Source organism: Pelodiscus sinensis, chromosome 2 (assembly GCF_052426305.1).
Source record: "Pelodiscus sinensis isolate ZL-2025 chromosome 2, ASM5242630v1, whole genome shotgun sequence".
NCBI lineage: Eukaryota > Metazoa > Chordata > Testudines > Trionychidae > Pelodiscus > Pelodiscus sinensis.
The window spans coordinates 138,352,837-138,368,332 of record NC_143053.1 but is presented as its reverse complement, the minus strand read 5'-3'; the positions used below and the strand labels follow the sequence as shown (position 1 = coordinate 138,368,332).

General features: G+C 41.6%; 1 protein-coding gene across 1 annotated transcript; it reads right to left on the bottom strand.

Annotated features, from left to right (window-relative positions):
- Positions 1-597: 597 nt before the first annotated feature.
- Positions 598-15,222, bottom strand: LOC102459893 (carboxymethylenebutenolidase homolog). Its single transcript, XM_006111042.5, has 6 exons — positions 15,065-15,222; positions 7,449-7,663; positions 6,449-6,556; positions 5,249-5,391; positions 4,094-4,185; positions 598-886 (listed from the first exon to the last, which is right to left on the bottom strand). The coding sequence occupies exons 2-6, from the start codon at positions 7,661-7,663 to the stop codon at positions 707-709; spliced, it is 738 nt and encodes a 245-aa protein (XP_006111104.3). The 5' UTR covers positions 15,065-15,222; the 3' UTR covers positions 598-706.
- Between the last annotated feature and the right edge of the window lie 274 nt (positions 15,223-15,496).

The window sequence follows — 15,496 nt, the reverse complement described above, 5'->3', positions numbered from 1 at the left end:
TGGCAAGGGGGTGGAACAGGGGCAGAGCAGGAGCAGGGCTTGTGGGGAAGAGGAGGAGCAGGAGTGGAGTGGGCAGGGGTGAAGCAGAGGCAGGGCAGGACCCATGGCGGGGGGAGGGGGTTGCCTTGAGCCTCAAGCCTTGGGCAGAGGAAGTACCCCAGGCCCCAAACCCTCCTAGACATTGCCCTAGAGTCACTGATGCTATTTGTACTTTCCTGGGAATTCTCCCATCTAAATAATGTCCCGCCTACCTTACAGCTGACAATACCACAGCTAAGGGAACAGTCTATAGCTAACATACTGTGGAATGGCTGCAGGGAAATATTGTCTCAGTGCGTTCACACAACTATTATTAGCTTTTATCACAATTACTCATGAAGGGGTTATATGTACCCATTAGATAAGGGTATATATCTCGCAGCATATTGTAACAATCTTACAATGTGTAGGACATATTTCAATTTTCTTCTTCTTCTATATTTAAGGGGTTCTAAATTTGAAAATATTTTGGCATCAACTTATTCAAGGAAGTTCAAAACTAGATAAAAGTTGCTATAGTTACTACTGAAAAGTAACAAGTATTTTTCAAACTTCTAACAAATTTACAATGATTTTTAATTTTTTCCAAAAATAAAATTACAGCATGCACTGAAGTCTGCCTAACAAATTACTTGATTGTGTTTTACAGATTTGGCACATACTTTTGTTAAAGGTATTTATTTAACCAGTTAAGCATGTCCTTTCTTGCTTCCTCAATGTAAGGTCTATCTTGAGGGTTCATGTCTTCTCTCTTGCGATGTACAAAACCATGAGTTTGTCCAGGGTAAATTTTAACTCTGTAATCAACTTCACAGTGTTGTTTTAGTTTCTGCTCCAGCAAGGTGACCTGTAACAGAACATCCTTCCATTAGTGACATTGATTTAACCTATTACTTTTACCAATTCTCAGTTTGCCATCATTTAGTTTTCTGAAAGATGTGATGTATCCTCATCTCAGTGCCAATCTCACAGCTGGACCAGACTAGATTAGTTACCCCAATTGTATTTTTAATCTTTTCTTCTAGTAAATGGAGAAAACATAATTGAAATATGGACTGTACAAAGTTACAGAAAATGTGTAGGTACATGGAATAACATCTTTAAAGGTCTCTGCAAAGACACAAACACTTGTTTCCTGATGCGGGGCTTACTATGAGTACAGACAGTCCCCGACTTACAAACGGGTTACATTCTGAACACCCGGTCGTAACTCGATTTGGTTGTAAGTTGGAAATACCCTTAAACGAGCTGCCTACGCTGTTCGAAAAACTTGACGTAGATGGTTCTCAACTCAAAAATATTATAATGGGGTTCATGGGAGGTTGGTCGTAAGTACGGATGGTCGTAAATCGGTGTGTTTATAAGTCAGGGAGTGGTTATAGTGCATTTGGTAACAAGCACTATAGCGAGTAATAAATGGAGACTGCATCGAGCAATGGGACAAAACTGGAATCCCTTTTGAATTTGTGTACTGGAGGATGGGATCTATAGTCTGTAATTCTAATCTGCTCCTGTGACTTTTGATGGAAAAAATAAAACTGGGTGCAAGCCTGAAGCGTGGTTTCCTTTTGGCTCCTTTTGTGGGTACTCAGCTTTCTCGCATTCTGATTCTATAGCCTTTAACAAAAACTAAATCTGTATTTTGCCCAATGTTTTCCAGATTACTGTGCCTATAAATTTGGTTTAGATGGATCTGAAATGTTGCAAGAACACCTTGCACAATTTTGTTGTTTTTGAATCAGAACCTCAGCCAACCTTAAGACAAGTTACCAACAATGCCATCAGATGATAAACGGGGATAGAACAGGGGGAGGTTAGCAGCGTGAGAAAGGAGGATGGAGGCCCACTCTATTCTACTAGATCCCAGCCCAAAACCCTAACAGTGGTGGATGGTGGATGGTTCAGACACTGAAACAGTGGGGATCCACTAAAACATGCTGACTCATTCTTCAGTAACAAGAACAGACTAAAGTCTAGTTTCTCTAGGCTAGTTCCTATCCTATTCCAGGTGCAAGGGCTCTGTAGTCCAAGGGTACATGTTCATCTTGGGGTACAGCATTGACAGCAGACCTGGCCACCCCTATCCTGGGTTGGTCTCCTCTGGGGAAAGGATGTGGCACAGTGCTGATTCAGCTCTGGAGTTCTGCAGCTGTTTGGAGATGTCTGCCTCCTTTCATGGCTCTAACCCAGCTGAGTGCAAAGCCCTCTTCCCTACTTGCTGCCACCAGGGCCGACTCGAGCCATTCCTGCGTCCCGGGCAGTGGGCACGCGATGCATGCGTGGCTCCGCCCCTGGGCGCATGGTGCATGCGCAGCCCTGCCCCCCAGCATGCTGTACACCTTACAGCTGCAATCGGGCACACGGCGCCTGATGGCAGCTCTAAGGGGTGCCGTGTGGCTGGGTGTGCAGCGCCTCTTACAGCTGCCATCAGGTGCCCCCAATAGGCTGGCACTCTGGGCAGCTGCCCAGCTAGCCCCCCCACCTAATCTGGCCCTGGCTGCCACACCTCTCTGCTTCAGGTGCAAGGGGAGGGGTGGGGATGGTCTGGCTCCACCTAACTAGGGGAGTGTAGTGTATCTGTGAGCTCAGGATCAGAGGGAGGCCATTCTGCCCCACTATAGGGTTCACAGTCAGCCCCTCTGCTTTCTTTATGCACATCTCTCAGCTTGGTCAATGAAACACTGGTTATTTTTCCCTTTCTGGGAAAACTGCAAAATTGCCAGAAATGTCAAGCCTAAAGGGCAGGGGCTCCAGATGAGGAAAACAACTGGGAGGAAACAGAGAATACAAATAAAGAAGGGTAGAGAGAGCTGCCTGCCCTGGTGGAGAGTAATTTCCCTGAAATAAACAGAGAACCTGGAGACCAGACCCTTAAGTGCTATAAATCACTACAGAATCATTGAAGTCATGGGATGGAAAGCCTAGGAGTGAGCTGTCCATCCGCAGCTGTTGACCCCAGTTACACCAGTTCAGGGTGTTGGCCTAATGTGGGTTGTTACCTGTTCCATTTTGATTAAGGATGGTTTCCTCTCCTGAACCTGCTCCATGCCTTCCTTTTGACTCCCTCCATGCCTACTTAGCCCTCTCCTACCAGGGCTCCACTTGTGGTGGGGTGAAGCAACCCCGCCACTACCCCCAACAAGGGGGTTGGGACACCGCAGGGTGGCGCGCGAACATGACCCAAGCAGCGGCAGGACAAGTGCCACCAGACACTCACGGGGAGGGAGCAGGCAAGCGCGGCACGGTAACACAGCAGATGGGTGTTGGGGAGGCGTTTGGGCAATGGCCCCGGCAGGTAACGTTACGTGACGTCACCAGCGCGACAGAAGGGGGCGGGGAGGAAGATCCGGCGAGCCAACCAGTACGCCCGACATCACACACCAGGCAGGACAGTGGGGAAGAGGACAAAAGCGGGAGGGAGAACACAGGCAAAGGGGAGCGCGGGGCAGGCAGCAGGTAATGAGACCAGGGGAACAGACGAGGGGAGAGGGCTCCCCTGAGGGGGGCTGAAAGGGGCCCCGGTGGCCAGGTGGAAGTGGTCCAGGGTGGAGTCGTGGAGCCCGTGAGCAGGTGCATTTAGGGGCAAACCCCCACCTACTACCACTGGGAGCTTGGTTCCCGGTGTTAGGGCCCTGGGCCGGGGTCTAGGAGTGTGGGTGGGCCCTGACCCTCTCCCTGCCACCGGCGGGCGAACTAAGTGCTATGTACGGAGGCAAATGTGCAGCTTCTTGTGGGCTCCGCGGCCAATATGTAGGGGCGGGGCAGGCAACACGAAGTGACCTGGGTGCGAGGGACACGTGAAACAACGGGGTGTAATATCTGAATAAACATCGATACGTGACACCGCTGTTTCACACAACCTATATTAAGAGATGGAAACATTGACATATGCCTTTAGATAATGTTTGTGAGAACAATAACAGGAGTTTCTATGGCCCTCTTTAAGAGGAGAGAAAAGTTCTAATTAATTTTCTAATTTCTCTGAACAAAGTATTTTATGAAATGCATGTTTAAAAAGCAAAGAGGATACAAATGTGTTTGCAGATGAACTTACTTGTTCAAGAGGGATGTAATCATCATTTTCACCAAAAATGAAGAACGTGGGATGGAGCAAACTGTATCTCTCCTCAAAGTACTTAATTACACCTAGAAAAATTAAATACATTTTACATTTTTGCAGTGAGCCAATGTAAAATGGCTAACATTAAATCCAAACATGGATGTTACAGATGGAGACACCAGATCTGAACTTCCTCTCTTCTAACTCTGGGGAAATGAGGTTTTAGATCCAGTGACTTGGCCCAGCACTACAACAGGCTACCGAGCCCTGCGCCGGCAAAAACATACACCTATTTCCTCATCAGTGCAGTTCCACTAATAACTACAATGGACAAGTCTGTGTTGTAGCCAAATACTTTTATCACCATGTTATGAAATCTGGGTTAGATGGCTGTCCTGTTGATTCCTCTGGTGGAGCTGTACTGGAGCTGTACTGATGGTGAACCTGACTTTCTCCACTGTAGATGCACACTACAACACTGAACCCAAAGATCCATGACTTCTAACTCAGGTCTAGTTCAAAATCAATACTAAGCAGCTTAAGTCAATATTTTGTGAGAATAGTATATATTACCTTGAACCTTGGCTGCATTCCTGGTATTTTGCCCCACTGAAAAAACCTATCGTACTAGTTCTGACACAGACCAAATGGTTGTCACAATTGTGCTGAATGTCATGTGCCTTGATTATCAGTTTGAAATGGTATATGAATCAGCATACTGTAGCAGACTATAAAAAGTGTATTTCACTTTTTTCTGTTATGAAAGCTTCATAGATTGAGAGCTACACATGTACATAGAAATGCATCGTTATATATACACACATCTATTATTTCAATTTTGATGCAAATCACTAAGAAATTCGTATAATGTTTTTATTTTACTGTTTATTCACATTTGTATAATGCTAAAAATACATAGAAAAAGCTCCAGCTACTCTGACAAATAATTAAACATATATTCACAGGGAACAAAAATGAATCATGAGGAAATAATTAATTAACAGCAAATCAGGACTCTCAGGAAGTTCCCCCAACTCTTCCCATAATCCACAGCACATAAATGTAAATTATTATATATAGCCATATTTAAACTACATGCTATATTTATATATGTAAGTCTGCTCAAGTTTACATGCATTATAAACTTACCATAGATTGCCACTCCAGTTTTTAATTCAGGATTTTTCAGCATCAAATGATGTACAGCCATTCCGCCCCAGCAAAATCCAATAACACCAATCTTCTTTGCATTGCACTGCTCCTTTAAATACTTCAAGACAACATCAGCTTCCCTAACTCATATAAAGAAAGACAAAGTAAGGAATCCAGTAGCACTCCCTGGAAAACTGGAAAGAAAATACAGTTGGCTTATACAATAGTAATTTCTAATTTTCTTTAACTTTGTAGTATGTTCTTGTAATACAACACTTCCAGAAATTAAACTTCAGTTTTGAAAAATGAGTTGGCAATTATAAATCCATCATTAAAATACATGAATATTTAATGGAGTTAAAACAACTTAGAGAAGAAAACAGCATAACACATGAGTAACATACTGAATGTGTAATGAGTTGAGGCTAGAACAATCTTTTATTTTACATGTATTGGTGGTTAGAATTTAAATTGATTCTATAACTACAAATACAAAGTTGGACAAAGGACTACACTTCTTATTAAGTAACACTGACAACATTTAAGTGAAGCCCTTTCAAGTGAACATCATATATGATCAAATTATTAAAAATGATAGTAAATGCTTCATGAAGTCAATCAAACAAATTTGAAGGTGCTGAAATTCAGCAGTGAAATAACAGGTTAAATGGTGAAGTGTAGTTAGGTGTATAAACAGTAAAAAAAAACAAGTTTATGTGAAAAAGTACTGTAGTCTAACTCACACTGCCTTTGTGGATGTGCAATACAAATGTAAGTTACACCAGTTTGGTAGTCTTTGGTGGCTAAATTTGCATCTTACAATTTACAGCAGGGTAAACTAGTACCCTAGGGAGCATAAGGGTAGAGTGACCTAAATTAAAGTAGAAGGAGCCTGCTTTATTTCAGTGCCTTGTGATAGGGTCCATCCCCCCCGCCCTCTTTCAGTAGCACCAACTCCTGTCTCGACATATATAAATTATAGCTATTTTGCACAACTGCTGAATGTCACTAATTGTCCATTGACACCACTATTTGCATCACTACTAATCTGACCCACAGATTTCAATGGGACTTGTGCTTTCTTAGTCCAGACTGCATCTGGTCTATTTTATTTTAGAACTTGATCCTGGAGTCCTTACTCGGGCAAAACTCTTGTCAATAGAGAGCTGCATATACATGCAGTTTACAAAATCTTACCTTTCCACCTTGCTGGCATCTCGAGTTTTCAGCCAGTCAGTAAAAGTGGACCAATCATCAGAAGGTTCCCAAGGTTTTTGTCCCACAAAGAAGTCTGGACAGATGGCTCTATATGAAAAAGTAAAACAATTTATGTCCTTGGAACAGCAATAAAGAATAATTAAGAGACCATCTGTGAATTTTAATGTGCATTTTGAATCTAATAAAATGACGTGACAGAACCTCAAGAGCATGGCAGTTTATTTTGACCTGTTAGGCTTTGTTAATTAAGGAATGTGATAAGCTATTAACTGCACTGAAAATACCTGAGCATTAATTATTAATTTTGCAGCTATTCTGTAATTTAAAAAAATATAAATATTAACCTAGTACTCTCAAAATGACTATCCATGTTTACTGTATTTCTGAATACACTACTCTTGGAGTGTGTCTCCACTGAGGAGCTATTTCAAAACAACAAGGTGAGCATCCACACAAGCCCATTATTTCAAAATTATTTCAAAATAATGGGCTTGTTGTTTCAAATAACCCCTGCTTCTGATGATTACTCATAGCCTCCCCCCTTCTCTCTGACCCCAGGGGCCACTGAGGCCAATGAACACATGGCAGTGAGACTTCCTGGGCACCTAAGTGTCCCGAGGAACCCGAGGCAGGTGCCAGTCCCAGCCCCATCCCTGAGCCCCTGCTTCCCCTTCCTCCTCCTTCCCACTCCCAGGTTCTTTTCCCAGTCCCTCCGCAGTTGTACATTCCTCAAATAAAAATAACAAAGTTTTGTTTTCAAGCAAATTAGGCTTCTTTATTTGGTTTTCAGGAGAGGGGGAGGAGATAAGAAGGAAGGGCAGGGGAAGGGAGGGGTGAGGGAGGCAAGGCACACAGGGGCAATGCAGAAGCCCCTTGTGGGGAGGCTCTGGTGAGAGTTTCATAGGTGAGAGTCTATTTAATTTTTGGCTTAGCATCTTTGACAATCTCTCTTTAGGAAGAAAACATTAAGATTGCTTACATGTATCCATTAGCTGCCAGCATGTCAACTATGTATCTGGTATTTGGGAGTTGCCATCCAAATATATCTTGAATCACAATCACAGCTTTTTCCATGCTTGCGGATGGTTTGCAAACATATGCCTTGATGTGCTCAACTTGCACTTCCTGCCCAAGGCCCCCATACTCAAACCTGTCTCCAATGTCACATGGGCAAGGTCTCGCTTCATTGGCCATCTGGGATACAAATGTGGAAAGAACAAAAAATATTAAACTATTAATATTTAAGTTTACATGCATAAAAAGTCTGAATGTAATGTAGTGATGGCATTGTGACTTATGGAATCTTAGACATGTGATGTTATTGGATTTTAGCAGAACATTGTTGTGTGTTTACCCTAAATTTTGTACAATGTGGACAAAGCAAGATGTCAATTGAAAGCTTATGCTTTGCAGATTCTATTTATACTGCTCATGTGCCTCTATGATTTTTTATTTAAAGTTATGAGTATTGGCTCTGTATTTATACTTCAAATATTTGCTTCTGGGAGATATCAACAAGTGAAAGGGGGGGCTACCCAAGTGAATAGCAGTACTTCACTGACAATGAACCTTAAGTGTTTCCAGTATGCCTCTGAGGAATTTTGCTGTAAAGCTGCAGTCAAACAGGTAGGCAGTGGTGGCGTGCTTAAAAAAGACATGGACAGGTAACTTGCTCATGTGACAAACTCCATTTGGGGAGGTATTTTCACACCCTGAGAACAATGGAATTCCCTCCCCATGGGGAAGGTTGCAAAACGGACCCAAAAGGTTCCTCCAAGTGTCTTCACCCCAGCTCATCACTTCAGAAGCATCTCAGCTATGAATTGGGCCCAGAAGGACTAATGCCCCATCCTAACAAAGAGTGCATTCCAAAGACTTTTAAGATAGCAGTTTGTTCCGTCTCAGCTACAAGCCTGCACCAGGAACTTTGTAATTGGCATATGCAATTTTGTTTCCTTTAACAATTTTACTCTCAATTTATTCTTTCTTCCTTTTTATTAATAAACCTTTAGATTTTAAATTCTAAAGGAATGGCACTGTGTGCTCTTTTGAGTAAGATCTGAGGTATAAATTGACCTGGGAATATGACTGGTCCTTTGGGATCGGAAGAACCTGTTGGCTTTGGTGACACTGGTGTTCATAACCTCTCATCTGTGTAAGGAGGGGTACTGGTTTTGGCACAGGAAAAGCTAGAGTGCCTAAGAGGGTTGCTTGTGTGACTTCTTGCTGCTCGGTATGGCAGCTGAAGTGCTCTTTGTGACTAGTTTGGTGCCTTATAGTGTAGGACAGTACACTAATCTTGGGCTGTAAATAGCCCTGTTTCTGAGCAATTCGCCCTGATTTGACCTCTCAGCAGTGCCCCCAGAACCCACCATATTACCGCATGCCTTCTAATACTTGCCAAACAGTAGCGTTTTTGCTGTATTTCACAGACAGCTTTAATCTGGTTACTTAGTCTGTATGTTCTTGGGGACAGGGACCCAGCTTTTTAATTTGTGTTTGCCAGCATCTAGCTTAATGTAGTCCTGGTCCATGATTACTATTCTTATGTATTTTGGTAATATAAGTAATAAAACAATGAAAAAAAGTTAGGAGTAATACCTCCCTAGATAAGATCATAGAATCATAGCACCATAGAGCTGGAAGAGACCTTAGAAGGCCATCAAGTCCAGCCCCCTTCCCAAGGCAGAACCAATTAAATCAACCCAGCCTGGGCTTTGTCAAGCCGAGACTTAAACACCTCTAGGGATGGAGACTCCACTACTTCCCTAGGTAACCCATTCCAGTGCTTCACTATCCTCCTAGTGAAATAGTTTTTCCTAATATCCAATCTGGACCTCTCCCACCACAACTTGAGACCATTGCTTCTTGTTCTGCCATCTGTCACTACTGAGAACAGCCTTTCTCCAGCCTCTCTGGAACCTCCCTTCAGGAAGTTGAAGGATGCTATCAAATCCCCCCCACTCTTCTCTTCTGCAAACTAAATAGCCCCAACTCCCTCAGCCTGTCCTCGTAGGTCATATGCTCCAGCCCCCTAATCATTTTGGTTGCCCTCCACTGGACCCTCTCCAATGCTTCCGCATCCTTCCTGTAGTTGGAGACCCAGAACTGGACCCAATACTCAGCTCTGGTGAGGCCACCTCTGGAGTATAGAGGAATAATCACATCTCTGGATCAACTGGCAATGTTCCTCTTAATGCAACCTAATATGCCATTAGCCTTCTTGGCTACAAGGGCACACTGTTGACTCATGTCCAGCTTCTTATCCACTGTAATCCCCAGGTCCTTTTCTACAGAACTGCTACTTAGCCAGTTGGTCCCCAGCCTGTAACAATGCTTGGGATTCTTCTGTCCCAAGTGCAGGACTCTACACTTGTCCTTGTTGAACCTCATCAGATTTCTTGTGGCCCAATCCTCCAATTTGTCTAGGTCATTCTGGACTCTTATCCCTTACCTGCAATGTATCTACCTCTCCCCCTAGCTTAGTGTCATCCACAAACTAGCTGAGGGTTCAATCCATGCCCTCATCCAGGTCATTAATAAAGATGTTGAACAAAACCGGTCCCAGAACTGAACCTTGGAGCACTACGCTAAAAACCGACCGCCATCCTGACATCGAGCCATTGATCACTACCTGCTGGGCCCAACCTTCCAGCCAACTTTCTATCCATCTTACCGTCCATTTATCCAATCCACATTCCCATAATTTGCTGGCAAGAATATTGTGGGAGACCATATCAAAAGCCTTGCTAAAGTCAAGGTATATCACATCCACTGACTTCCCCATATCCACAGAGCCAGTTACCTCATCATAGAAGCTAATCAGATTGGTCAGGCATGTCTTGCCCTTCATGAATCCATGCTGACTATTCCTGATCACTTTCCCCTCTTCCAAGTGCTTCAAAATTGATTCCTTGATGGTCCTCTCCATGATTTTTCCAGGGACTGAGGTAAGACTGACTGGCCTATAGTCCCCTGGATCGTCTTTCTTAAAGATGGGCACTACATTTGACTTCTTCCAGTCATCTGGGATCTCTCCTGATCTCCACGACTTTTCAAAGATAATGGCCAAAGGCTCCTCAATGACATTTGCCAACTCCCTCAGTATCCTTGGATGTATTAAGTCCGGGCCCATAGATGTATGTACGTTTAGCTTTTCTAAATAGTTCCTAACCTGTTCTTTCCCCACCAAGGGCTGTCCACCTTCGTTCCATATTACGTCACTTAGCACATTAGTCTGGGAGCTGACCTTGTCTGTGAAGACAGAGGCAAGGAAAGCATTGAGTACTTCAGCTTTCCCCACATAATCTGTCACTAGGTTATCGCCCTCATCCAGTAGGGACCCCACACCCTCTCTGATCACCTTCTTCTTGCTAACATGCCTGTAGAAACCTTTCTTGTTATCCTTCACATCCCTTGAGAGTTGCAATTCCAGTTGCACTTTTGCCTTCCTCATAACTCCCCTGCATTCTCGAGCTATACATTTATACCCCTCTCTAGTCATCTGTCCAAGTTTCCACTTTTTGTAAGCTTCCTTTTTGTGCTTAAGTCTACCAAGGATTTCCCTGGTAAGCCAATCTGGTCTCCTACCATACTTGCTTCTCTTGCTATGCATTGGAATGGTTTCTTTCTGTGCCTTCAGTAAGGCTTCTTTAAAATACTGCCTGCTTTCCTGGGCCCCTTTTCCCTTCATGTTAGCATCCCAGGGGATTCTGCCCATCAGGTCTCTGAGGGAGTCAAAGTCTGCTTTTCTGAAGTCCAAGGTGTGTATTTTACTACGCTCTTTTCTTCCTTTGGTCAGGATCCTGAAATCTCATGATCACTGCTTCCCAGGTTGTCACCCACCTCTACTTCCCCTATTAGTTCCTCCCTGTTTGTGAGCAGCAGGTCAAGGTGCACACAGGCCCTGGTTGGATCCTGCAACACTTGTACCAAGAAGTTATCCCCAACAGTCTCCAAAAATTTCCTGGATTGCCTGTGTACTGCCATATTGGTCTCCCAACAGATGTCAGGGTGATTAAAGTCCCCCATGAGAATCAGGGCCTGCAATCTGGAAACTTCTCTCAGTTGTCTGAAGATAGCCTCATCCACCTGATTCGGTGGCCTGTAGCAGACACCAACCACAACATCGCTGCTGTAGCTTACACCTCTAAACTTGACCCACAGACTCTCAACAGGCTTTTCTCCCTCTATATACTGCAGTTCTGAGCAATCACAGTGCTCTCTTACATATAGATCATCACACATGGCTGTTGTTGGGATGAAGGGCTCCCCCTCCCCCCATTCTTATCTTTTCTGTGATATACTCAGTAACTCCTGGATCAATATGAAGTTTAGATATGTGACAGTCCTTTGGAAGTGAAAGTTATGACCAAGTAAAGATACAGAAACAGTTTTGATTAAACTTGAGACATTTTTATGGCCAAAGTTAATGTTTCTGTATGTTAAGCTTTCTGTAACAGGTCCTTTCAGTATAAAGAATTTCCACAGTTAAAGTAACTTGAGCCCCAAGTGTTACAGGTACTTGAAGAAAGGTGTTTATTTTATACAAGGACTATGATCAACAAGAACTTATCTAACAAGTAATTCACAGATTTTTTATGAGGGATTTGTTAAGTATTATAGAAGTGATATATTCTGCCAGTATGGTAAAAATCTCATGTGAAGTGAAAATCTTTGAGGTGAACAAAACTGTTAGAAGAAGAAAGTGGCTGCAAGTCTTGGTTAACAGCTGATTAGTGATTATATAGAGAGAAGTCAAGTGACTGGAACAGAGTAGAGATAACAGAGCTGATACAAGGTGTGTACAGCTGATTTATCTTATGTCTTTAAGTAAATTGCTACAGTCTACTAGTGTCAGACCAATCAAGTTGCTTTATATTGCTGCAGACTGTTTCAAGTGATCCATATAAATCACTGTGTTAAGGACTAAATAGTTTACAAACTATTAAACAATGTGGCTATTCTGTATGTACTTTAAAATGGACATGTGCTAAAAGCCTAAGAGCACTGACAAAGAACAGATCACCTGACACAGAAACGCTATGTAAAGTTGACTACACTAAATACGCTCATGGAAACCATCCTATGGAGGCTGGTTGCTGGCCATGGTCTGGTAAAGATGACCTAAATAGTTGTCTGACGAAATGCAAAACTGAAGGGGAAAAAAGTCTGCATACATATATGACCAGATGATTTACACAAATTGGTGTGATCCAAGAGGTTTTGTACCTATGGACTTAAAGTCTGGTAACACAAACCACAAGCCGCAAAAAACTGCAAGAGTAAAAAAACCAGAAAATTTCTTCTGTCTTTGGATGGTGAGAAGCCACCAGCTTGTACTCTGATCAGCCACTTCAAAACTTAATAAGAAGTATCAACTGAATGTGGTTTGATTCACATCAGCTTTCAAATAGAGGACTTCATTGGACTAACTCAACTCTTTATCAGAAGCATGCATCACTTTCTGATTAACCTGCATTAGTTTTGCTAAGAAAAACCAGGCTCCATTTCCCACAGATATATATATGTAGTGTAATGCCATCAGATCTTTGTTTCCAAACTGAAAAATCTAGACAAGAGGGACTATAAAAATGACTTCATTAGTATTCCAGTAATCTGGTCTCAACTAAAGTTGTGTTATAGACAAGCAACCTTTTCATGCTGTTCTTGAAGTGAACATTCGGGGGGAAAGAAACAGATGCCATAAGGTCTTGGGGGCAAACTACCTGAACTAAATTTTCCATTTGTCTCAAGAAATTGGACATTGCAATTATCAAGCTGAGCTGGAGAACTCACCTTCACACCAGTTGTAAATGGTAAACAGCAAAATTTCAATAATATATGTACCCAAAGGAAGACTTGATTATTTTCAAGCTAAATGCATCTCAAAATTGCAGAAAGTTAAAAACTTAGTGCAGATGGCTTAAGTCTATAACATACTGTATTTCACTAACAAGTTCTATCTTAGATGTATAAAAATAATGCTACATCAACAAGTAATTGAGAGATCCGTGGGCTAGAAAAATATATTACACTAACTCAGCCTAGCACTGTTTCTAACAAGAAACTCTGCTTGCTTAAAACAAAAGATAACCGAAAGAACCCGTTAATGTCTAAAACTATCAGCTTAGAAGTGATAAACAGTTTATGATCAGAAGAAACATGCAGCTCTCTAACATAATATTACTTCAGTTATTTTGTTTGAATTAAAAGGCGCTAGTGGCCAGATTTTTAAATATATTTAAGCACCAAAAGATTCAGGTAAGTACCTCAGTAGATTTTCAGAAGAGTCCAGGCATCTAAGTCCCACTGAAAGGTTCTTAAGTGCCTACATCAGTTTTTAAAATGGGACTTACCCATCTAAGTTACTTTGGCTTTGTAATCCTGAGTGGAGCAATACCTCAATACTGTTAAAATTTTAGGCCTCAGAGTGATATGTAGTCATCCTCCACCATTATATTGAAAACAGAGTTGAACAGGGTCAATATCTTGTGAAATTAGGATAGTTTACATCATTATCTGCATTTTGTATTTGTGGCTTAGTGCATGAATGAAGGTTATGATTTATTGCCTTGAGAGGCAATTTTAAGTTAAGTTCACATTTTAGTAATTAACTGTTTGCAGTTCTAAATTCTAACCTTAGATAATGCTTGGCAACAGCAATACCATAATTTGATTAGTAGGGATCTATTCTGAAGCATCCATTATTCAATGCTGGTACCAAAATCACCTTTCCAGAATAGTTCATGGCTGGTCTACTTTCACCTGTGTAATATCACTTTCTGGTAATGACTTTCATTAACTGATCTGATTGACTAGCACTTGACTAGCAGTGCTGTTGTTGTTATGTCTGAGGATATTAAAGAGTCAAGGTGCTTGAGGTAACATCTTTTATTGGACCAAATTATGTTGGTGAAAGAGACAAGCCTTCATGCTTACTCAGAGCTGAGACCTGAAGAAAAACTCTGTAAGCACAGAAGTTGAGACTCATACAGCTCAATTCCATTATATTAATACATTAACTGATATCAGTCAATGCATTTGATATTTACTAGTTAATGTCTTACATATCAAATTTTGTTTTCTACACTAAGGTTTTATTAAATACCCTAGTGAACCATTTACAATACCTTTTAGCCTAGAGAAGGCATACTTTAAGCGTGACAAGAGACAAATACCATATGTTAAATCACACATCCCTACCATCCTTATATCTTTCTACATCATCAAGGAAAAAAGAGTTCCAGAATGAGTTTGTGAGGACTAAAATTAATTCAGGATTTCTTTAGTTTTGGGTTGGGGGAGTGTTTTTTTGCTTTTGTTTTTTTCTGAATCACTGAAAAAGTTGTCCCTGTTCCACAGTATCTTCTAAAATACAACTGAAACCACATTCAATATATTATATATAAATCAACTGCAAGCGAAAAACAGAGTAAAGCCTACACAAAACCTTTTTCATCTGAAATATCTCAATCTGTTTCATTTCCCTGTGTCATAGTGTTGCAGCTCTCCAAGTTTGCTCTTTTTAAAATTATTAATCATATGCACTTTGAAACTTTTCCTTCCACCTATAGTTGTAGATTAAATACTAACCTTTGGTATCTTGTGCTTGGCCAAACAGTTGATTCAGTTCTGTTGTTAAAAGCACAGCAATTCCTTTCTTAGAGGGGGATTTATTTAAAACTCTGTCCAACTTCAGGAAGACTGAATGAGTCCTGGCAATTAAGTTGTTTGTCATTTGTGCTGAACCTGGACTTGTATTGCCAGATCTTAGTTAATGAATCACAATTTTATCTGCAATACTTAACAGTGTTGCATATTCAGTTATTTTATCTTTTCATTTCAAAGGCTGTTCCAATTCTAGGTTTTTTGCTTAGTAACAAGACTGATAGATTCTGTATTAAGTGTATAATAAAATCACCAATTCTCCTAAATATATGGATGGATTTTATTTACTTTGGTGTAACTCCATTGAATTGAGGGGAACTGCTTCTGATTTATACATAACTGAAAGCAAAATAAGAC